At 40.3% G+C, this 24,748-nt stretch overlaps 1 protein-coding gene across 5 annotated transcripts in view; it reads left to right on the top strand.

Moving 5' to 3' along the window:
- The window catches only part of LOC121180846 (VPS10 domain-containing receptor SorCS1), a 128,463-nt gene that overhangs the window by 40,591 nt on the left and 63,124 nt on the right, over positions 1–24,748 (top strand). For all 5 annotated transcript variants that reach the window (XR_005893972.1, XM_041036512.1, XM_041036511.1 and 2 more), the window contains exon 2: positions 18,809–18,876. Coding sequence is in view for 4 of the 5 variants with exons in the window: in XM_041036512.1 (XP_040892446.1) it covers positions 18,809–18,876 (68 nt within the window). In the remaining variant the exon portion in view is untranslated. The remainder of the gene's footprint in view (positions 1–18,808; positions 18,877–24,748) is intronic.

The raw sequence follows: 24,748 nt of genomic DNA, 5'->3' as shown, positions 1-24,748 counted from the left end.
AATCATATCTGCTGCATCTCCAAGAATGGCTCAAAGCTAATACAGATTCCCTCCACCCTGACACCATCCTAATCAGATTCGCCACCTGTTTGTCTTGCTGCTGGGACATTTTTCACCTCAGACACCTAATTATATGTCATCTGATGCTACTCCTGTCATAACATTATGGAATTGTTGGAAAGGCTTCCAGGATTTGCATTAGATTTGGGTTGGGATACCATGTGTGCTTGTTTATTGTTGACTGCAGGTTCAGAGAATGATTCACTGCTTTTGGATAAAACTGATGGTTAAATTGCTTGTGTAGCTGAAACACCTTCTCGCTGGATCTTTTTAACCCTTTAATGGTCTTGTCCGCAGGGCTGGTCATGCTAGTAGCTTGGTTAAAAACAAAAATATAGTTTTTGTTTATAGCAGTTCTGTTCACACAACATCAATTCAATATTTCACTCACAGAGTGCCCTAAAAGTTACCCAAAACTTCAGTATGAAAGAATTTAATTTTACACAGCAAATTAAAATGATCTTTGCCTCTGACATACATCAAATTAAATTATACCCTCAGGCACATGATGTTTATTAAATTTGTCAACTGTATCTGTTTTTTTTTTTTTTTTGAGGGACTGAAATAGATTCAAAGAGTAAACAATTATGAACATAACAAAGTCAGAAATAGAGACTGTACTTGTTCCTTGTGGAGTTAAGCTTTGATTTTTTTTTCAATATTTTTTGGCTAAGATGTTGGTGTTAACAGTTTTTCTAACCCAACAAAAAAAGAAAAAGAGAAGAAATGTTTAATGGGTCAGCTTTTGAGATGTAGAGTCCTTGTTCAGAGTGTGTCAGTGAGTGCATGCCAACGGTGAAGAAAGAAAGGCAGACTATAAATTGTTTTGGAAAATCAGTCCGTGGAATTCTTTGTCAGTGCCAGAGCCTGGTGAAAACTGAAGCAGAGTAAATGTGTCTGAAGTTAGACAGATGAGATATCAAATTGGCGGGCAGGAGTGTGATAATCAGGGAATTGGAGAGGGAAAATTGCATCCGAATGGAATCATAAGCCTGGCCAGAAGTGAGGATTTGCTGATCCCTGACCTTCTGTTTCAGAGCTGAGGATTTTAAGTAATGAGATCTATGCAGTGAAACAACTCCACTATCAGAATGCCAGCCTTCAACATACTGAGAGGAGAGCATCTGCCGCTGCGCGCAGCCAATGGATTTAACACATGTTTAGAAATGTGCTGCGGCAGCAGTGAAACACAACAAGGGTTAAGGAGGAAAAATGAAAAGAGGAATGACATTTTGTTGCAATAACTAGACCTTGCATGAAGGTGCAACGTGCTGAAGAGCTTCCATGACGTCTCATGTTGAATATGTAAAATACTGGCCTTGTGTTACAGGAAACAGATGCCTAAAAGAAAAAAAAATGAAGCTGCTGTAGATGCACTAATGGCTGAGTGTTTCTTTCAACTCTCTCTGTGTATATTTTCAAACGAACAAGTATCATTGTTTCCCCACTAGTGAATCATTTAGAGCACCTGCAACGGTGTAATTGTCATGCAGAGCAAACGCCATAATCAGCAGGTTGTGTTGTTAGTAATAAATAAGCTACACTGAAGGTTTCCTGTGAAGGTAAGGCTCCTCATTCCTTCACTGTCTAACATTATCTATCTTGTTTCATGGACGGTGAGAGCAGCTTAGTAATAATACACACAGTGTACTAAGACTCACACTGTAAACCTCCAGTCAGACATCAGTCCTTTCTCTCCTCGATTGCCTGCTAATTGCTTCTTACATGTTATTTTGGCTGGAAATGATCCCGAGTTAAAAAGAGAGTGTTTGTCAGCCAGACAGTGCTGAAAATCCTCATTAATTCTGCCTCTATCACTGCAACGATTAGATAATGTTTGAAGAAAGTTGGAGGAGTTAAACAGCTTGAGATGGAGAATTACTAATTTTCTGCAGTCTACAGAAACCTGTTCAGTGACATCATTTAATCCAGATAATTAGCCAAAATAATTAACCTAATTGGACTAATTTGGTTCATTATCTTCCTTTCACAGATAGTTTGTGGCTGGGTGGCACGTGTTTCTAATTTATAAAAGGCTCTTATAAACAATTTTCTGCAGTTACATACTAATTTGAACCAAACAGTAAAATGAGAGTATTTATCTTGATGCTGATTGTATATATTAATACTTTACATTAATACATGAGAGATACGTTACATTATCTGTGACATATCCAATGATAATTTAGTTCACATCTAATCATTATAATACAACATATTTTTTAATGATTATATTTTTTAAATTGCATGCTTTGAAATTATGTTATTAATACATAATTAATGTGTTACAAATATTACATTATTTGGATTTAATGCTTTTATTCGACTATTTAATTAGCAATGTATATTTTTCAGGGGACTATATTGAATGTATTTAACTTGACCTACTTGTATTATACATCACGTTGCCTCTCATCATTGATGTCATTAATTGTTACTGATGTCATTTTTGGCCACTTGTAGTTCTATGGACCAGTGTTTTAACGATCAGGTCCCTGGTTTGTCTCTATTTCATGCACATGCAGAACACAGACCTCATATAACCTTATAAAGCTATTGTGGTGACTGTGATAGCAAAACAAAGAAACTGCTTTTTTACACATCTTTACACATTCAGCAGACACTGAGCAACAGTATCATTTATTTGCAGTCATATTCCTGGCCATCTGATAAATGGAAGTCTAATATTCATTGTCCTTTTAGCTCACAACTGAGGGAAATATCCTTCACTTTAGCAGCTAAATTCTCCATTATGCTCAGGAGCTAGCTGCTAACTTTTTCTGTCTGCTGTTTGGTGCTGGGCTGGTAACATATGGTGGGTTTATTGGACTGTTTTGCTCCAAACAGCTTCATGTTGAGGCTGGAAATGAGCCAAAGAGAGCACAGTCTTTAATAAAACAAAACAATGACCTAAAAGAGGCTTAAAAAAAAGCTCTATAGAGCTGAGAGTAACTGCAGAGTTAGGTGGTAAAGTTCCATGAGTTCATCAGTAAGGACAAGCCTTTTCACACTAGACCTAATGACTAGACCACTAGCTTTAAAGACCAAGAATCTAATTTCATGTGTAAGGGAGCATCTCTACTGCAGGAGTGAAGTCTGACATTGAAAGAAGCACAGATTTAACGAAAGGACAAAGCAATGTCCAGATAACCCAGAGCCACTGTTGAAAGATAAAGCATCACAAGACACATGGATATCTTGAGGCCTCTCATTTGGCCCCGTCACATGTAACCACCATGGAGACTAGCGCTAGGGGTCCTTAGAACAATCATACTGTGCTATGTTGATGGGCTGTGCTCTGTTTGCTCCAGTTAGCTCTTGCCTCCAGCTCACCACAGAAGTCTGCCTAATTCCAAGCATCAGTGAAAAGAAAAAATTGAGCCTGTCCTGCCATTGAATGCCCTGCTTAAAGAGATGGGAATGATTGGATGGGATAGTGGAAGACAGTGGAAAGAAACCTGCCCAAACAGCTAGAAGGAGAGGTGCTACCTTAAATGAAATTGGATGGAGGACGAGCGAGGTGTAACACACTGTGAAGATTGACTCTTGATTGCAAAGCAGAGTGTAGACGTGGTGAGACGAGCAAAATGTGTAGACAAAGAAAGAAAAGAAAAACTACAGACTTCCTCTCCATCATTCCACACCTACACACACCCCCAATCCTTTTTTGAGCTACCACTCACCATCCAGGGAAGATGGCACTGACATGTTCAACCCTCAAACCAGATAAGTCCAGTCTGCTGCATGAACCTACCAAACCATAAATCTCCCTTACTACAAAGACAGGTCTCTAGAAACATTAGAGGATAAACACACTTTCCACTGATTATGTTGCAGCAAAGATACAACATAAAACATTTTGTTCACCCTAGATAAGAAAAGGCCATCCTACCATGACCAGATTAACTGTTACTTTAAGAGCAGTTGTTAGAGTATGGCATACCATCTGCTGCCCAGCCACTTTTTTGTATCACCAAGACATGGATCTGTTTGTGTGAGCCTGGAAGTGCCATCCACAGTGATCCAGTAGCAGAACACACTCTGCTTTCTTCTTCTTAAAAGAAAAAAATCCTATCTTCCCATTCTGACAGTTGTATGGGTTTTTTTTTTGTTGCATTTAATGTGGGATTAATTTCATGTTGGACATTTCTTACTGAAAGAAGGTTACAACTCTGAAGACATGATAAAATAAACTAAACATATTTCCTCATCCACTCTGCCTGCATAAGCCATGTCCACAATAACTTACTATTGCTAACTTGGAAAACTCAAAGACAGTGGCAGGCAAACTTAGCGACACCCATTCTGTGCAGTCATTCAGTGCAGTATGACTGATTGGTTGTTTCTGTGAGGTCACTCAACACGTCCTTCAGAAGCTGAGACACCAGAAATGTTCCATTATTTTCAGCAAATCACACAACCCAAAAAAAAAAAAAAGAGAAAAAAAAAAGCAGTATTCAGTGTGTGACCACTCTCAAGCAGTAGCCTCTGAGGCTCTCCTCACAGTAAGAGGATTGACAGTGCAGGAGGCCAGTTGAGAATATCCTCAATCAGCAAATTTCCTGCACAGCACTCCTGCAAAAGTGATATGATCAGTACAGTTCTGCCATTTTGGAAGGCATCTGGAAGTGAAATTTGTTTTGGTCTCACTGAAGGTGTGTTTCCACCAAAGGACACTTCCCCAGGGAACAGGAACTGTTTGAGGAATTTGGTTCCCCTGTCTGTGTTCCCAACAGAAGAACCAAGGTCTAAATTAAACTCCAGAGAAATAGTTTTACCCCCCCAAAAGTCCCTGCTTGAGGGGCATTACTGGTCGTTCTGAACATTGCTGATTTGTTAAGTATGCCAGTGTTCTTGCAGCATTACTGTACACCCACCATTACAGATGCGCACACAGCAGATTAACTGTCTCTTCTTTCCAGGGCTTTGCCCCTGGTTTGGCAACGCAAATGCAACACAATGCGCTCGATGAACCTTTACCCCTGGGACAGTTTCTGGGTCCTGAAACAACAAGAAGAGATAAAGAGTTCATCCCATCAGTTCTTGGACTCAAACAGCAGCTGGCAGATGTATGGAATGACCTCAAATAGATAAATTAAACATTGAAAGGACTTGTTGATTGTGTCAGACGTGAGACAATAAATAATTATGGTGCACTGTAAATGTGTTTTACTTGTCTCTTTGATTATTATATTTGGAAGAACAGATGCCTAAAACCATTGCGCCATACTGATTCTTGTCCTCTCTGTCTCACTCTCTGTCAGGCAAGGCGCATTGAGTCAGGGTGGATCATTCAGTGGAATGTCATTTTTGATTGCAATGTTGCGTAGTAAAGTGCAAACCTTGGCAGTGCAGCAAACCTAAAAAGGAATTTGCATATTCTACTACATTCATGTAATGGCATTTGAGAGAATGTTATTTCAGAGACAAACCCTGCTAGGCTGGTATTGCAGTGTGCCTCCTGTCCTGCGACTATGGTGCGCTCTACTGTTGATCTTGTGCATACATGGTTTGGTTGCACCTTGTCTCTTGTTGGGGTTTGTTTGTGAGGGGACTCATTAGCCATCTTTTGCATGGGTAGGTCTGGTTTCCTGCACTTATGAACACAACATTCAGATATTGTTTCCCAGGAGAGGTCTAACATGGCAAACAGAATTGAAACCTTTTCTGTTGAAGACGTTGAATTTGTTGTGAAAACACTGGGAAATCCAGCTATGGCATGGAAATCCCTTTTAACTCACAGTGCTTTACAGTGTATGCCTCATTCACACAATGATGGAACAGCATCAGGAGCAGGTATGGGTTCAGTGTCTTGCTCAAGGAGACTTTGGCACACCCCTGAGGAGCCGAGGGTTGAACCAGGAACCTTCTTCTTGCTAGGTGGCCAGTCTTTGAGACAGTAGATACATTTAAGTGTCTGCGTCTATCATCATTTTGATTTGAAGTTTTCAGTGTGGCTACCACTGTGACAGACTTGAATTCAAATGATTAACTAAATCTTTAAAGTCATGTTTATCTTTGTAACATAGACTTACTATAACTTGGTGGTTGCGTGATAATTAGGCTGAATAGCCATTTGGTTTTCTTGTGATTATTTAATCTGTCTTTGTGGTCATATCAGCTGATTTCTGTGTGGGTGGCAGTTGTTATTTTGCCTTAACCAGTAGTCACCAATGTATGTGTCTCCTTTACATCATTTCATCAACCTCTGTTGGCATTTGCCAGGATCAGGAAACGTTTGTCACTTGTCCCCTGATGAAATATGCAGATGTAAATGTTTTTTTTTTTGTGTAAGTCAGCTTGGAACAACCTGGATCTGCATCAATCTCTGCACTTGTGGCCATTTCGTGACCATTTCTGTTGGCATCTTTCAAGGTCTGGCACAGGATGGTGATGTACCCATCTTTAACCCTGCCAACAAAGTCTGGTTTGACTTTGTCTTTCTTCCAGTCATCAGTGAGAGCACCACACCTATTTGGATTGATCAGCTGGGCAGGAATGGTGTACTTTGAGGTGAAGTAATTGCAAGAGACGTTGTGGGCCCACACCCTTCGCTGCCATTTCTGTGTAGGACATTATCTATATTAGCTGTGGGACATTGTCTGTGTAACTTGTCAGGCTTGTGACAATTTTCAAATTTATGGCCTTTCCTTCAAGAGTTTAGGACATTCCTGCAGACAGTCTCATTGTCACTATGAAGCCATCACAATTCTCTCTTACACAAGTCTTTGTTTGCCATGTAGACTTACTCATGAGTGACAATTACCTCCTCCAGTGTTGAGCCAGTTTTTAATTAAAGAAGGTAAACAGACAGTGAAACTGATCAGGTAAATTACATGTAAGTGGTGATAAGGTAAATTTGGTGAGAGACGGAGAAGAATTGTAGTGTTGAGCCAGGCCCTTGCTCCTTTAGGCACTTGTCCGTCCTTCGCTAATCACAATATCTCCTGGATACACACCAGTAATTACATTTCACTGAATACACAGAACCTGAAGTACAATAAAGCCCCTCCATTCATATTTCTCCAACATTTGGAAATGTCATTTACTCAGCAGAAATGTGCAGATTTACCGGGGATTGTCGAAGCCCACAAATCATACTGCACATAACTATTTGACAAATTGCGCAATGACCTTTCACAGATTCACTTTCTGATTTGATCGTCGTTCGGATAAGTTTCATTTCATCAAGTCTATATTGACACTGACAGCTCTACTCCTACATATCCCCAGCATTAGTGAGACAAAGGTACATTGTCTTATTCTGAGATCAAAGTCATTTTACTGACGATTCCACCACAGATGCATTGAGTTATACTGGAGAATATAAACTCACTCGCCGGTTTGTTAGTAAAAATTAAACGATTGTTACAAGATAAACTTTGCATGCTCGGTTATGGATCTTAGATCTGGCCAGTAATTCATTATTGATAAAAAACTTAAAGCTACTTATACGCCTGTCACTTGGTAACTGCTCTCTCCATAATCTCCCTCTGCCTTCCCAGAGGACTCCTTCCCTCCACTGGTTTTAGCTGACCACAGAGAATCCCACTGGTTCACTCCACTCTTTTCTAGTGAGCAGAGGTGAGCTGAGCTTTTGTTTTGTGGCTATAGGAAGCCACAGTAAGCAATAAATATACTTGCGGATAACAGAGCGGAAAGTTATGCTTTACCAATAACTCTGCAGTTTATTGCTTTCTATGGCAGAGCTGTATTTAGAGTTTGCTACTGAGCCCTACGCTCTGCAACAGACTCCACCCCCCACCCCCTCCCATTCAGCTCCATATTAATTTATGCATTAACTTGGAACAGGTCCAGTTTGAAATTTCCAATGGCATCCACTCGTCGGTGCAAGCTCAAATGATACCACAGTAAGTAATTGGATGGTGTTAGGAATACCATTAAAAACTATAAAGCGGCTGGCAGAAGCAGGTCAACAATAAATCACTCTCACTTCTCAACCATCAGACCTCCACCCATACAACAACACATTTCATTTCTCATGAGTTATTTTTTAAATAGGTATTTGCTTTTGTTTGTGCCCGGCCCATATTTTTTTGACTCCATGTAAAATACAAAGCTACATATACCTGGTAGTTAGTAATAAGAATGGGTGTACAATCATAAGCTTAACTCTTCAAATCCGTTTTGTCAAAACCCGCATCCCTTCATCTTAGAGTCAAATGTTTTTTTCCAAACATTAACAGCTATTACATAATCCATGAACAATAGCCCCAGTGTGTTTTTATTACAGAATACTGTCGCATGAACGTGATTCTTACAACCCAGGAACACTTGTGCCTGTGATTAGTGATGGTACAAGTGCACTTTGATAGTACAGATCCCATAGTTCCATTCAAACTGACATGAATTGACTGCTGGGAGCAGGAAACCATGGACAGCAACTTGTCTTCACAGCAGAAACCAAAGAAGCCCTGCACATTGGTGGCTTACTCACGACAAGTCACATCTTTGTTAAGTCTTTGTCATGTCTTCATCATTTCTTTGATGCATGCCCAGCGTGTGCGTGCATCAACTCTCATCAGTTTCCTTTGTGCATGGAAACACAATTTGTATCCAGGAGACTTGATGTGTGAGATTCAGATGCGGAAGTGCAACTACAAATTGTAAATGCTGCACCCTGAACTGCTCTTGCTGATAATTGCAGAACATAAATGGTGTCAGAAATAAGATTTCATATAATTAATATCTTAAGGATCAGAACCTTAAATGCCACGTTGAGACATGAAGATCAATGTGATATCTGCCTCATAATCACAGCTGTGCCAGAAGCCAATCAGCTGTATTGAGCTGAGGTTTCACATTGTGGGCCTCCGGTCAGTTATGCCATGGTGACAGGCCACAGCAGATAGATATTGATCATGTTTACTCATGTCCTCTACATTAACCTGCAGGTAATGACGCACATTCTGATCAGTGGCTCTGACTGCACCAAATAGATGCATTGCAAATGGATGCTGTTGTTAGAAGCCACTGAGCTTCTACACATGATACTTAAAGAGAGAAACGACTCAACTGCTCTGATTCACCCACTTTCCTTTCACTTTCTGTCCTGCCAAGCTTGCTCATTTGTCCTTGGATTTATTCCTGTAACAGGGGAGCCACCACGCTTTCTGCCTCAGCTTTAACATGCACACTGCAGCCAAGGCCAAGGCTGGCCCGACAGCCCGGCATTGAATGACTTTCTGTGTGGGCTCGGTTGAATTCTTGGTCAGGACTGGTGTCATGAGGAGATGGCTCCAATCCCAACAGAAACTCAACCCAAGTAAAGTCTGACAGTTTGGTTATGAACCGTCTTGACTAAACGATTCCTGACCAAACTTCCCGATTAAGACCCAATTAAATGAGTAATCTCTTGAAACCAACAGCTGCAGCACACACATGATTACAGGCTCTGAACAACTGTGGGCAGTGATACATCTCTCGATGAACATGTGGGAAAAAAATGGCTGCTGCCACACTCCAGAGGGTGGGGGGGTTTGGGGGGGGGCACTTGATCATCTCATTACTGTGGTGTTGAGACAAGATCACGACCAGCGCGATTACAGTTTACATTGCTGTATGACGCCTTCGCCTTAACAGAGATGTCAGCTTTCCTCCCTGAAAAGCCGGTTCGTCTTTTGTCTTATCACCTGTCTAATTTTTCATCTTTGCTCTAAACACTGTCTGTCTCTCTTAATACAGACATTCCACACAAATGAATTACATGTATAATGCTGCCATTTGTGAGAGAAATTTACTGTGCTTTGATGATACAGAAAGAGGAGAAGGCAAACAACAAAAGAGGGTCAGCGTCTGTTCTGCATTGTTGTCTGTGTTGATTAAGTTGTAGCAGAGGTAAGGTGAATCGCTCTGAAGAAGTGCTTCTTTTTTTCTTTTTATCACATTCTTGTCTAATCACCTTTAATCAAATGCAAATGATGGGAGTAGGGAATCTTTAATTCAGAATAATAGGAACAAAGGGAGAGATAGCAGGAAACATAAGAGCTTGTTAGTTACCACCGTCGGTTTGCTCTCCAGGCAGGTCCTGAGGGGGCTTCTTTTAATCTAGCGTCGCCTTAGGCAACAGATACCCAATCCCAAAGTATCTGAACTGGATGAAATTAAGCAAAATCAATCAGCCTTAATTCTCTTTGTGATTTGACAGATTCTTTTTTATTTATTTACCCCCCACCACTGTTACCACACCGTATTGATGAAGTTTGCTGTTATTGTAAATTCCTTTACAGGCCTATTAAACAATTAGCCAAACAGTGGTACTCCTGACAATACCATTTTGAATAATTAATCTTCACTGGCAGCAAGCTTCTTCTCATTCAATTTATCATAGTCCATCTGCATACATGTAGATTTTAAGTAAGCTAAAATGATGACATGACAGAGATCCACCTGATTTTTATGAATTTATTTCCCAGGTTCCAGCTGCCTCTCCACAGCACGTTCTCTCCTCTTCATTTCATTAAAAACTCCTGATTCTACTTCATCACACAGCTTGGGGACAAATACATCTTGTCTCTGGGGCGAGGCAGAGCCTTCAGCACTTCTCACAAACTTCAGAGAAGCTGATGGCACATGAATCTGTGGTTATTATTTGCTACCGTCCCAGGGCACCAGCAAAATTGATACATCTGATTAAAATTCATAAATTCAGTTGGCTTGTTCAAATGATCAGAATAGAGAGAAGACATTTCTCTTGAGCATGATTTACTTTCACTAGGTGAGTAACCCAGTTTTGAAGTTAAACAAGGCTGTTGTTCAGCTTTTCATTCAGCACAGTGAGTCCATCATACCCTTGGACTGATGTCCTGTCTCTTATCAGCAGGACAAGTGTCCATGAATTTCTTTTCAATAGTTGTGTCAAGTGTTATCTCTCCCTTATGACAAAGTGCTAAACAGTGACTTATCACCTAACTATACATTCTTCTCAGGCACATCACTCCTCTAGAGCTTTGAAAGTTAGAAAGTTAGACTTGTGTAAATAGATGGGCGAGCACACAGTATATGAGAAGCCATACAAACCATGTTTCACTCTGGGCCTCTTGCATACACACTTTCTCCTTTCACATAAATCTGTTTTCACGCTCATATTCATGTATTCTTCCTCTTACAGACATACATTTTCACTCTTATGTACATGCATTACCACTTTCAGATTCTCTAATTCAATAAAAAAAACAACAGAATATATGTATGAGGATGTATGTATTAACAAATGTATGTTTCAGAGTTTCTGCTTTAATTTCATTTCTACAGATGTGCATGACATAAAAACAGGGAAATGAAATGTTCCTCATGGATCACAGGGCAGCATAGAACAGACATTAAGGGCAAATGCAAAACAATAAATAGGTGAAAAAAAAAACAACAAAAACAAATCACACACGTACCAACCACTGTAGCAAACACACCATGAACAGCTACACTGTCACAAATGCAACTGAAGAGCAGCAGCTTGTTTATCTGTTTACAGCAGACCCAAATAAAAGCCTGAGCTGTATATTTGAGAGGATGGTGGAAAAGAAGACAGGTCATTTGCCATGTTCTTATTGGCTAAGACACCGGTGCGTGTTCTTATCCAGTTAGTGCGTAGCACTGAAGGAGGAGACAGAACACAATTACCACACCAAGCAGCTGTAGTATTCTGAAGATATTCTGTATACTGTATCGAGGTCTGCTTTGATGTCAGGACAGATGGAAGCAACAGGACAAAACTGTTCTCAGGCCTGGTTTTGTCTGCTTTTGTAAGCAGTCAGCAAAAAGTTAAGACATCCACACAAGGACCTCAGAGCGGCGACTGTTTCCCAGCTTCAGCAAATCTTGAGATTAACAGAAATCCAGATAAAGTTTGAATGTGACCACAGACTTCCTCATACAGTCTGTAACAAACAAAATAATCCGTAACATTGGTTCAATGCACTCTGAGACCCTTAAAAATGTCTTACCCTTAAATGTGAGCATTGATAAATGTGTGAATGAAGATTGTATACAGATGTGAGGAATATACACATACATCTCCTTGCATGTGTTTACATCGTTTCCTCATGTACATAATTCATGGAAAAATTCAACAGTACACTTTTTGTGTCACATCACAAAACCACTAATATCTAATCATACACTCAGTATTCTTTAATGCCTTTTACCAGTAAGTATCCCCTTAATCTCTTCCTTAAGCCTTTCATGTTTTGAAATGCATTAGCAGCTCAGCACTTGAAAGATCAGCTACTTAATTGCAATAATTTTCATACGCAGAATCCATCCGAGATACTGTGGAAGAAAATCTACAAGTTGCAAAGTGGGTTAACAACCAATTAGGAGCAGCAAATGGCTAAAGATCAAGGAAATACTCACTTTGAAACCTAAGACCGCATCATCATTAAAAAACAAACAAGACAAAGGTGACAGGTCTGCGTGGATCAAACAAGCGCAACATGAAACTGCAGGTAGTCACAAAAGCTCCAGACTTCCTCAGTATTCTAGGAGCATCTCTGCAAACATCACACATCCCAAAATAATCTGCTCCAGTGGAATCGAAAATAGAAAATGTATATGTTTTCCGTTATCGCATGAAAAAAAAAAAATATGGAGAAATGAGATTTTAATCACTGACGGCAAAACATAACACACTCCTCATTGCTGGGTGCATGTTTAAAATAGAGTTTTCTACAGCCTCTGCATGTTGTAATGAAGAATGAAAGAAATCAGGCTAAATGAGGCCACAGAAGACTGATTATTTGCTGACTAATAAACAGCCCAGACTGCTGAGCATTACTATGCGACGGCATATGTAACCTCCCTGGGACGTGCACCTGACAGACCCTGATTAATTTTGATCCAGATGAAGATATATTATTTTTAGATATGTGACAAGTAGCTGAAAACCTTGTTTTCCCAGGTATGCTTCACTTTTATATTAGTGATAGGCACAAGTGGTGAATCTTCCAAAGGAAGATGTGACAGGCTAATCCACAGAGAGGAGCGTTCCTGGCTCAGTGATCCCCGATGAGCCTGACAGTGTGAGCTATTTGGAAATGTTGGCAGGTAAAACTTGTTTACATCATTATATGTGTATATTGCTCTGTTTCTCCCTCTCTGAGTCTTCATTACTGAATGAATTTTATCGATTAACAATAAAAGTGCAAAACAGTTTCATTAAATGCATCTGTGTGGCAAGGTGTTTTATTTTTGTTCCTCTGAACACACGAACGTCATCATCTGTGCCCAGATCATTTCATTTTTTTTTTTTCTAATCAAGTGCAAAAAGATCTGTCCCCTGGAGAAATCTGGAAATCTGGTCTCACGTGATTAGAAAAATAAGATGTGAGAAAAACAAATAGTTGATAATGCCCTGCAGAACATGAACCCAGCACATTTCCCTGTTTTGGGAGCTTCAGAATGTGTGCTAATACTCCGCATTTCATATTTGTTTATTCTGCCTTCTTGTGCCCCAGGAAATGGTAATTGTTGTTTGTCTATGCATGTTTGGGAATTTTGATCCATGATGATATTTTTTCTCCTCCATCCAAGGACAATTACCAAACAGTACAGGAGATAACAGTGTTTGCTAGCAGCAAAGGCACACTTTTGATTAAAGAAAAATAATGGGGAGATATTTTAAAAACCTAAAGCTTTGCAGAGACACAGTTGTTCCTGATCCTCACCCGGAGCTGAGCTTCCCTTTGCATGACTATAAACACTGTGTGTTTTCTTTATGCATTTAAAAGCCTTCCATAACAACCTCCTGAGACACATCCACATTTTTTTTCCTTTGAACTCTTCTAACGTAGAAGTTCCTCAGTTGATCAAAACTGTAGGTTTTCAGCCAAGTATGAACCTGATTTTGTTGGTATGATAATGGTTGGAAAAGGAAAGGAAACACGGGAAAAACAACAAAACAAGGGCAGAAGTCTTGAACAGAGGACAAACACTCCAACTGACTAAACGTGTAGATGTGTTAAGGATTTATAGAAATTGCAGCTGAAACAGGAGAAACAATACAGTAACCATATGGAAACCTTCTGTAATGGTGCATAATACTGTAAAGTGGCATCGATGCACCTCTGCTAGCTGTTAGTGTCGCTGCTGTGCATTCACAAACATGTTCCCACAACAGCAGGTGTCTCCAGGACCACATTTTGCCAAGGTTTGTTAAAGAGCACCTATCTTTGCACACACTCTTTTGATCTATTGTTAATGTAAAAAATATCGATCAGAGCAGCTTTAAACTCCTAAATGCAGCTTTAACTGAATTCACTCATCACAGAAATGCAGTTCCCCCTGTCTGTCTTCTTCCACCTGAACAGTTCTTAATTATTAAGCTACTTTCCTGAATGCACGTGAAGTCAAAGTCAAAGTCTGTCAAAGTCTGTTTGCCCAGCTCCTTCCAGCTGTGTGTGCTCTTTGTCCCTCTGCTTCTTTTCCTCTGCCTTCCCTATCAGATAAGTGGCTTCACCACCAAAACCTGAGCGGTGAGGCAGGAAGTGTAGTGTGAGCAACAGTGGCCATTTTGTCTGAATGTAGCACCTTTATACTACATGTCATAGCTACTAAAAGTAAAGTAAGGATGCATTCAAAAATAATGCCTTGGGTAGTTTTCATTTATCAATTAACTACAAAGCGATGATAAACCACCCTTTGCCTTTAGAACAGGACCAGGTCTCCTTGGTACACTTACACACAAATTTTCAAGGTACTTGGCAGGTAGGTTGATCCAAGCATCTTGGACAGTTTACCACATCCTCTGGATGGATTCTTTATAACAGAGATATCATATCCATGTAACTGTGGCAACAGCGAGATACGCATGAGCTTCCTGTTCATTGTCACCATTCATCATTTTAACATGTCAATAAATATTACATCACACAAAATAATCATCTTTACTTTTAAGACCTTCCTAAAAACTTGAGATGTCCATGGGGGTCTCCAGTTTGGGGCCCCGCTGAGGGTCTCTGTATTTCATGTTAGCTGGCCATTGTGTGATATTTTTACCACACACCGATAACAATCAGCTGAAACACCCTCATACATGTGGCACTAGTTATTTTTTCCATTTTTGTTGTTGTTCGATCAGTAAGTTATAGATTGCAGCTTTAACTTTTTTTTTTTTTTGCTACCAAAACAACAATGTTCTTCCTGTTTGTTTCTTGGGTTATCTTGATTTGAATGGGCAGGGATGACTGGTGATCCTGAAGCTACTGTTCCAAGTTATGGGTCTTTTGACTCTGAGGCAGCCTCTGTTTCATCAGGGGGCATCAGTCTCTTTCTGCAGGCCTCTGCCTCTGCTCATTGTGTGGTACATATTCTGTAAATCTCTCTTTTAGTTGATGCAGCCTCTGTAAACTAAAACACACACACACACACTAACATTGTGACTCTCTATTCTAAGTGCTGGCAGGCACTGTACAGTATATGTACTGTATTATGGGCCTTATAACTGTTGTGCTGTAAAGCATCTGTTAATCACTGCGTCTCTATTCTTAAACTGTAACACACAACCACCAGCTATGTTCTGTCTCATTGTGATGCCTTCATGCTCCTCTGCACATCTCCAAACTGTCAGAAGTGAGTGTGTGTGTCTGTCCAGCGGCCGTCTCTGTGCGGCCTGGTGGAGGGGAACCTGGTCTCATCGTAGTAGTTACAGTAGGAGAAGCCCGCAGGCCTAATTGGCATGGTCAGTGGTGGAGCATATGCACTTTCCGGTGGGAGCCCATCTGACATGGCCACTTGCTGATGACTGCCCACATAGTCTCCATATGTGGCAGACAGAAGGGCCCGTACGCACGCTGCCCTTCAACTAATGAAGCCAAGTCACCCAGCTTATACCTTAGCCTTTTAGAGGACTTCATCCAGAATCTGGAGCCAGAGCGTTACCTCTCACCGTGTGTGCAGCAGCAAATCTACTCACACCAACATATACACAAGCCATAAGGGACAACTCAGAGTTGTAAAAGCGTAGCTGCTCCCTCACCTTCACCTACATCCAGGCACACAGACACACAGCAGAGTGACTCAGAAATGTTAAAAACATAATTGCACCATTACCCTCACCTTCACCGCTCTCTCACACGCACTCACATGCACACGTGTAGACTTACAGCAGAAAAAGGTGTAGAGAGTGTAGAAAAAGAAAGTGAGGGAATGCAGAGAAAGAAAGAAGCTGCGTGGTGCGAGTGTGAATTCAGCCTCCAGCTGGGCAGCTAAATGGACTTGGTCAGTCATTAGCATGCAAAGGTCTAGTCCGGACATTTAAGGTTATTCATTCCCCGGGCTAATTCTCCACACGCTAAAAACGCCCAGCTACTCCCTGAATCAATGCCTTTTTACTAGTTGTTGTTCTGGTGGTTATTTTCCACAACACATCCTCAACAACACTCCAAAACCCTGCCAGCCATGGGTCGGCAGAGTGCACCACACGTTTGCAGTGTTTTGGGGGCTGCAGATGTTAGCGCATACTTAATAAGCCTGATCACAGGAGCCCCAACCTCGCAATGTAATTCCACTAAGGTGCATCTGTTCTGCTTGTACTCACAGGAACCCCATGCTGGTGGAACTGTTTCACAAAGTCACACAAGTCATATAGTGGCTCGGCTGCTGCCTCAATAACAGTGGAGGTATCAAAGGCAGCCAGGCCAAGGGGAAACAGTTGGATATTGGCTGTGCACGGCAAGGCACAAGACTTGAAGGCACCAAATATGAATTGTATAGACCGAGGTTGTTTATTTTACTCCACGCACTGGGAAATATCTGTGTGCAGTGTCTGCCTTGTACATACAGCCCTTTTTCCCCGATAGCAAAGTTAGAGATAAGGATGTACCAGCACATCACAAGCAATGCATTATGTGAATAGATGTGTCTGCACTGGCAGCATCTCCTCTTCACCCACGCCATATCAGCTGACCACTGTGCTGCGGGTCGCTCAGAGGTCATCAGATAACCGTCAAAATCGCCACAAAATATCCTTGGAGATTTTCGTTCAGCATTGTCAAAAATGAACATAACTCATGAGCGAGAGAAGTAAGGACACTGCACAGGCGTTAAAAAAGACTATATTAAACTGAAGCTGCGGTACTCCCTGTGAAGACGCTCTTGCCTTTTCTGCTTCTTCTGAGTTTTATCCATTTCAAATACACCTCCAGTCACAAAGTAAATAGATTGTGAGTTTCCGTGCTGCTTTACTTCTTTTATGCTCGGAGCAAAATGTGATGTTTCTGCCTCTGTTTTTCCCCGAAGACTTTGGCTGACCCACTTTCCCTCATCCCGTGCACCTTGAGGGTGTTAACGGAATACGGAATATTTACAGTTGAGTGTTTAGAATCAATCTGATATGATTAAGTAATGAGTTTGGGATAATTAGAGGGGATCACATTAAGCATTGCAATGTATGGTAGCATGCATAGAAGAAACCTTGTTACAGCTTTCAGAAGCTCACAGTGTGGCGTGGGTGTAGATCTGTGGTGTTGAAATGACTGAATTTCGTTCTGGCAGAGATACATCTCCATTTCAAAACACTAACATCTCATCTTACACAGAGATCAGTGTCACTAAATTAAAACTAATCACACTACCTGGTAAAAGACACAGTAATATAGCTGTTAGAGCTTGTTTAGGTTCCATAATGTTGCTGTGCTACCACAAACCACAAGCTAATGAAGTCGAGTGCAGTGCTCGTCAGCCCAGATCACATTTGATTAAATACATTTCTCTATAACCGTTTTAATATTTTACTGGAACATATGTAAAAAGCTTTTTGTGGCTCCAGATTGAGTTGTGTAAAGTCTGATGAATGTCTTCAAGTGATGTCAAATAAAGGTATTCAAGTTGAGTCAGCATTGGTTGGTCTGAAAGCTACAAGTTTGAAAATGAAAAAAAAAAAAAAACAACCTGGGGGTGTTACCACTAAGGCTAAGTTTACTGGTCAACGTACCTTCAAACTACAGGTCTTCACAGGTTTAAAATGACCCGTGGTGGGTACTGTTTTATTGTGTTGCATTGTGTTTGTATAAAAACTGCTGTGCAAATAAATTCTGATTGATTGATTGATTGATTGAGATCAACCTAAATAGACCCAAAGTTTTTACCTTTTATGGAGGTGAGAAGTATAAATAAAAGCAAAATGTAACAACGTGCTGATGAAAAATTGCGGTGGACAAAAAAATCAGATCTATGTGGATGAGGTGACTAAGGCCTGTCTCATAATACATAAAACATAAAATACATGCCATATTTCCATTGCATTTTCTAGATGGTGTTCCACAATTTGAGGTTTGACTGGAGCTCTTTTAACGACTGACTGAAATATTAGTGCTACCAACTGTTTATCTTAATGCAGTCAAGGCCTAATATTGGCAGAACAGCAGTTTCCATTTAGATGGAAACTTGATTATTGACACGCAGGCCTTTCAGACCCTACCTGGACCCAGTTTTACTTAATGTAAACTTAAGCTGGCCTATCTCAGGTTCCAGGTCCCAGGTCCCAGTTAGACATGGACCTGGGAAGACAGTTATCCACAGTTTTGCCTTAGACTGACTATGTAGGATGATGGTTCTCAGAGACCAAACTATGTTTCTAGCAAACTGGATAAAAGGGTTTTTTCTCAGAGAATTGAAAAGAAAGGTTTCATACCTGTACTTCCTGTCAATTTTGCATTGATACTGTTTATTTTGCTCAGCAGACATTTGATCAATAGCCCAGTGTATTGATTGCAATGCTTGTCTCTTTCTGCAGGTGATTTTGATGCTGACCAAACTATTTGACTTCAACCTCAACAGTGTGACTGAGAGTTCATTATGGAGGTAAGCTTATCACACAACACAAGCTCATGACATGTCTAGAAAAGCCTCAAGCAGCTGCGAGTTTGACACAATAAATTGGTCAGAGGGGATTGCTTGAGTTAGTTCTATACATTTCTGATGTTTTTAATCCTGCGGTTTGAACTGCTGCCAGCTCTGCTCGTCGGTATAAAGAATACCAATACTCCCAAGGATCTTATAATATGAATTAATGTAAAATTCAATGCTAGAAAAAGAGGCAACAGAGAAAGATCTCTCAGCTGATAAGCCAGAATAGCTAACTGCCCTCAATTGGTTTTAATGTCTTTGGGCACCACGAATCTCGCACATGAAAGTCACTAATCAACACCACTGGAGCTGGCAGTGTTATCCAGCAAATTACCTTGACCAGCCTTGAACACAGCGTAGCCTTGCTTGGAGTGTCAGACTTGCTTCTGCCTGGATTCTCATGTAATTTCGGTAGATGCCTGCTGGAAAGGAATGTGTCTGCATTAATGTCTCAAAGAAAGAAAGTCTTAACCAAAGAAGATCTGCTAAAGTAATTATCATTATGAAATATATTTTTTTCATTATCATTGTTGCCTGTGAAATGTAGTACACACAGACATGAACAGCTCTGTCTAGGAAAAGACCTCAGAGGCAGGAACAAGAGATTACTTACATGAAAATAAAAAGAAATAAAGAAGCCACATGATGTTTAAACTCAATTCTCAAGCTGAAAAGAGAGATGTTTTTATGCATTGCATACAATAACTGGCCATAATTTGTTGTCGAAGAGAGACAAACAGATATTTTGTGACAGATTTTTCCAAAATCTAATTTCACCTCTGGAACATTTGGCACAATCAGATATTACCAGTGAAACCTGTGTGAAAGCAGAAAACTTAAAGTGGAAAAAAAAAAAATGTCCTGATCAACTGAAAACAAACTAAGACATGACTGTGCAAAAATTAAACATTTAAAAGTTAAGAAAAGTTAGAATGTGAACAACAAAAGCAAAAAAAAAGTGAAATAAAATTCCATCTTCATTTTCTGATTTCAACCTCTCTCAGAGGCTCAGTGTTTATTCAAGGCTTTTCTGTTTTGCATGTTATATTTAAAACTTTTTTTTTTTTAATTCAAGTGGCAATCCCAAAGTTTGCAATGATACCAGATAAGCCAGGCAGAATAATTATGAGGGAGACATGTATAAAATGAGGCACAAGACATCTAGATGATTTCCATCTGATGAAGTGGTGCAGCCGTGAAAACAGGGCATTTTGGGTTTGAGTGTCTCATTTGGTGTATGCATCATGTAACTTCAAACAAGTGTATACTCAAAAGGGATAGGCAACCTGTGGCATTCAGTTGACTTTCTCTTATTATTTGTTGTGAGTCTTGTAGTATTGCCGGCCTTGTGGATGTTGTATAGATGGAAGAAGTAGTCCTAAGGATATGAATTTAAAATCTGTCAAAGAGTTGTACTATACTAAGCTTTCTGTGGTACACCACGAAATTGTGCAACCACTTTTGTGTTATTTAATTAACTGAACACAAAGTCAGATTTTTTTTTTTTTCAGGGCCTAATATTGATCTTTAATAACATGGTGTTTGGTACACTGTTTTAATTCTCATACGTATTGTGAAAAGAGACATTACATGTGAGCAGCAGCCAGGTGGAACTTTTGGCAGGGGAACTGTTGCGCCCAGGTTCGTCTAGTTGGGGGGGGGGTTAACTTCCGCCCACACACCAGAAGCAACCTGGACGAGGCACAGGCAGCTAGACTTTACTGCTGCTCACCTTTCTTCTGTGTTCTACAGGTCAGTATTAGTAGTAGTAAAATGTGCCAAACAAACAACAAACAAGTTTGTTAGCGCTTAGCTTCATGTGGGCAGTTGTTAGAGGGACACTTGAATGTTATTTGGAGCGTTTTGTTGAACTTTAAGAACTGAAGAATCCCGCCAGAGTCGAGGCGGCAGGTTCGAAGCCGTTTGGTTTGCAGACGCTGCGCTGCGGGTCTATTCCACCCTCCACCTCGTCTTGCAGGCAGGTCGCTAAGGGTTAAAGCTTTATTTGTTTTGCACAGTATTTTACTTGGCGCCCCGTACATAAAGTAAATTAATAATTATAATACATCGAATTTGTATAGCGCTTTTCCGGGTGCTCAAAGACGCTGGACAATGGAAGCAACTAATTGACAGTTTAAAGGAAAATTAAAGTGGTTTATTGTTGAGTACTTCAAAGCTACAGAGATGCAGTTTTGTGAAGAATGCTGTAATATATGGTAGTTACATTGAAAAGGTTAAATATTCCTCTGTGAGTGAAACCTGTTTGTTAATTAAGTGTGTACATCCAGAATATTGCAAGGGAGTGATTGTTGGCTATAAAGTTTCGGGCATTTGAAGCAACCTGGACGACGCACAGACAACTCTGTCTCTTTGTTGCTGCTCACCTTTCTTCTGTATTTTACAGAATTCTATATTGTTACTGTGGGACCAATCCTGGGACCCGAAACATTTGTACTTCTCAGCTTAATTATCTAAACTTTAACTTTTAGCCTGTAGACTAATTTGCAAGTTTCTACATTTACTTCTCTGCTTGACAGCTTATTTTTCTGAGCTGTAAGGAGGAAAAAAAAAAAAGAAAAGAAAACTGTGTGTTTGTGCGTCTGCACCCTTATCAGACTTCAATTAGACTGAACTCTGTGCGACGTGAAGGTCAATTCGTGACCGGAAGTGAATCAAAATCTGGTCCAAATTTGCTGTGAGAGGCTGTACAATCAGGCAACATAAGCAAAAAAAAAAAAAAAAAACTCTGTCTGCATGGACTAACTGGGTGGACTGGATGTGAACTCTAATTTTTCATGAAAACACTAATAGGTTTTTCTCAAATCTACCCTCCATTAAGAATTTATACATTAGATGTTGAAGTGTTTTTAAATAAATGGGACTTCAAGCATTTATGTAAGTGACTTATTACCCTGGTAACAGCTGGCTCTGTAGATCTTTCTCGCTGTCACATGAAAGGCAAAATTACCGTAATTTCCAGACTATAAGCCGCTACTTTTTTCACACGCTTTGAACCCTATTTATTTGATTAAAATCTTTTGGTGTACCATGTTTCTGTGTAAATATCTCATGTTACAAGGTAGACACCTGTGGCTTATAGACAAGTACGGCCTATATATGTACAATTTTTTTTTTTTCTTTTTAAATTTAGTGGGTGCGGCTTATATTCAGGTGCACTCAATAGTCCGGAATTAAGAGCTAGTTAGCAGCATTGGTATTTTTGAACAGTTGAGATAACCAGTCTAACTATAGCTGGCTGTTTTCCTCTGCTTCTAGTCTAGCTAGGCTAATTTCCACCTAACACGTGTATTTAAATGAAATGAAATGAACTCAAATCTAAAATCTTAAGTAAAATTAAAGCATAAACACACTGTGAACCACATGATGTTTGGCAATTAAATTTGGGGAATTCAGAAATTGACGGTACTGGGATAAAATCAGGGTATCAATCAGAGTGTGTACGCTGTAGCTGTATTTATATGACCTGTATTAATATTGCGTCGTCAGATTGTTTGCAAAACTACTCCATAACAGTCAAGCCTTGCACCTTTGGAGGACACATTCACATAATTTTATGTCAATTTGTCTTGAACCGAACTAAGAACCTGTCAGTGAACTACTCTTGTGGAATTTCATATTGCATTCTTGAGAGGTAACTTAAGCACTGACTGATGTGGACCCACTTTTATATGAGGAAACTACTTCCAGTTTCTCTCCTCCACTGTCCTTCATGGAGGAAAAAAAGGCTCATGGAGCAAACAACGCATGGTTTTCCACAGAGGCTGCCTCAAGGCTTAAGCTCTCACCCACAGCTGTGGTAAATGTACCATTATATGACTGCATTTGCCTCATAGCGGCTCAAGTGAGGCTATTGCTCTGTGTCTCTGATGATGGTACCACATTACCCTGGTAATGGTGCATCTACTACTGACGTTTCACTCGCGGTATTATAAATCTTATGCCTTAAGAAAGTAGAGCTTCTAGTAATGGATGGATGATTAAAGATGCAAGTGGATAACAAGACAGATTGACAGATGAGTGAACAGATGATATATATATATTTTGAGAGAGCGAAGAGGATAATGAGAGTGCAGAACATTAGTGGGCAGTTTACAGCCAGGAAGATAGGCCGAGCAGCAGAGCAACAGATAACTGCATTTACAATGTCCGACTGGTGTGCCAGAAATCCTGCATTCTGCAGGGAGAGTCTGAAGGTAAACAGCTTAAAACTTTTATACCTAGAAATCACGTGACGTGATGTGAGCTTGCATTAGTCTGTCAATCTGTCTCTGATATCATTAGGTGTTTTTCCCCCCTCAGTTTTTACTCTGTTTTTATAAACAGCCTTAAAGTCACGTACCTGTACCTGAGTCTTAAATCTGAGACCCAAACCTGATTCAAGACCTGAGTCTATATTTGTTCTTCACGTCCCCCAGTACTGACCATTAGCATGCCAGGCTAATGCAAAGGATTTGGAAATAACAAGACCCAAACCTGTCGAGAAGCTTTATGCAGCACCACAGCTCAGACGCAGCCAGCCCACAACAAAGTGTTAGGTTGAGTGGCAGAAATCCAAAGGTGTGCTCAGACTGAACATGAAGCAGGTTTTAGATTCTTAGGCAACGGCATACGAAGTCAACAAAAAAAGATGCAAATAGGCACAAACAGATTTGAATTCACTGTCTTGAGGTAAAGACACGTCCCTGTGAGCTGAAAATGTTTCAACAGGCATTAAGAAGACGTAACTCTGATGTTGAACTCTTACGATTCCACTTCATAAATGTACAGACAGAAAAAAGGAGAGAGAGTGGAGGAAAATAACAGACAGATCTCACCGTGAGATCTGTGTGTGTGTATGTGTGTGTGTTTCCAAGCAGCTCAAAGATCCAGTTCCAGTGTTTCCAACTACTCACAGTAGACAGGCAGACCTGTCAGTGGTTTATATTTTATATAACACAATTATCACATAAAAACGTATTCTTGCAAATTCTTTTGCTTGTATGTCAACAGATGTATGTATATTAGTGGATACAGAAGAAGGTCAGTGGCCCGGTGATATAGTCTAAGAATTATGTTGATCATGTTACTTATTTCTGCCTAAAATCAGTGATATATACATTACCATATATATATGTATATGCCATTGGTATTGTTCTCTATATATGAGGCATATGTTGAGTTATGGAACTTAAGTTCCCATCATGCTTTAGTTGATGCATGAAGGAAATGTAATTTTGCCATGGGGTCAGTGAGTTAGCTGAGGTTGTTTCAGTCCATCTCCAGTCTAAATCTAATTGTTACTTTGTTGTTTAACATTCATGTTTGCAGAATGGTTTGTGTGCATTTGGACACTAGAAGGCTGTTGACATGTTCACCTGTCCATCCAGTCATGGTTCAATATGCAGTTAGATGTTAATACCCGGTCTGTGAGGGGTCTTGAAATGCTTTTCTCTTACAGTCTTCAGCCTTACTTCTTTAAACATACTCTTTGTCTAGTGAAACTCTAAGACTGGAAGTTTGCCACCGAGCCCGACAGGCAGCAACATGATGGAAAGGGTTTGCGGATGTGAGAGGGAGGGAGGGAAGGGTATGATTTAGCCTGCTACTCAGAAGATGTACTGTCAGAGCGTGCTGAGGGTTTCATAAATTCATCGTGCAACACTCGGCTCAGTCGCCATTTGTCCGGTGTCTCAAGCAGCGCTGCGCTTTCTGTGTGTTAATTCAGCGAGTGACCTCATGTTAACTATCCCAAGATGCATGCAGCTCTCATCCTCCACACTGTGATTCATCAAACTCCCCACAGAGAGAGTGAATGCTGTGTAGTAGC

Source organism: Toxotes jaculatrix, chromosome 4 (assembly GCF_017976425.1).
Source record: "Toxotes jaculatrix isolate fToxJac2 chromosome 4, fToxJac2.pri, whole genome shotgun sequence".
Taxonomy (NCBI): Eukaryota; Metazoa; Chordata; class Actinopteri; family Toxotidae; genus Toxotes; species Toxotes jaculatrix.
This window is presented reverse-complemented; position numbering and strand designations above follow the sequence as displayed.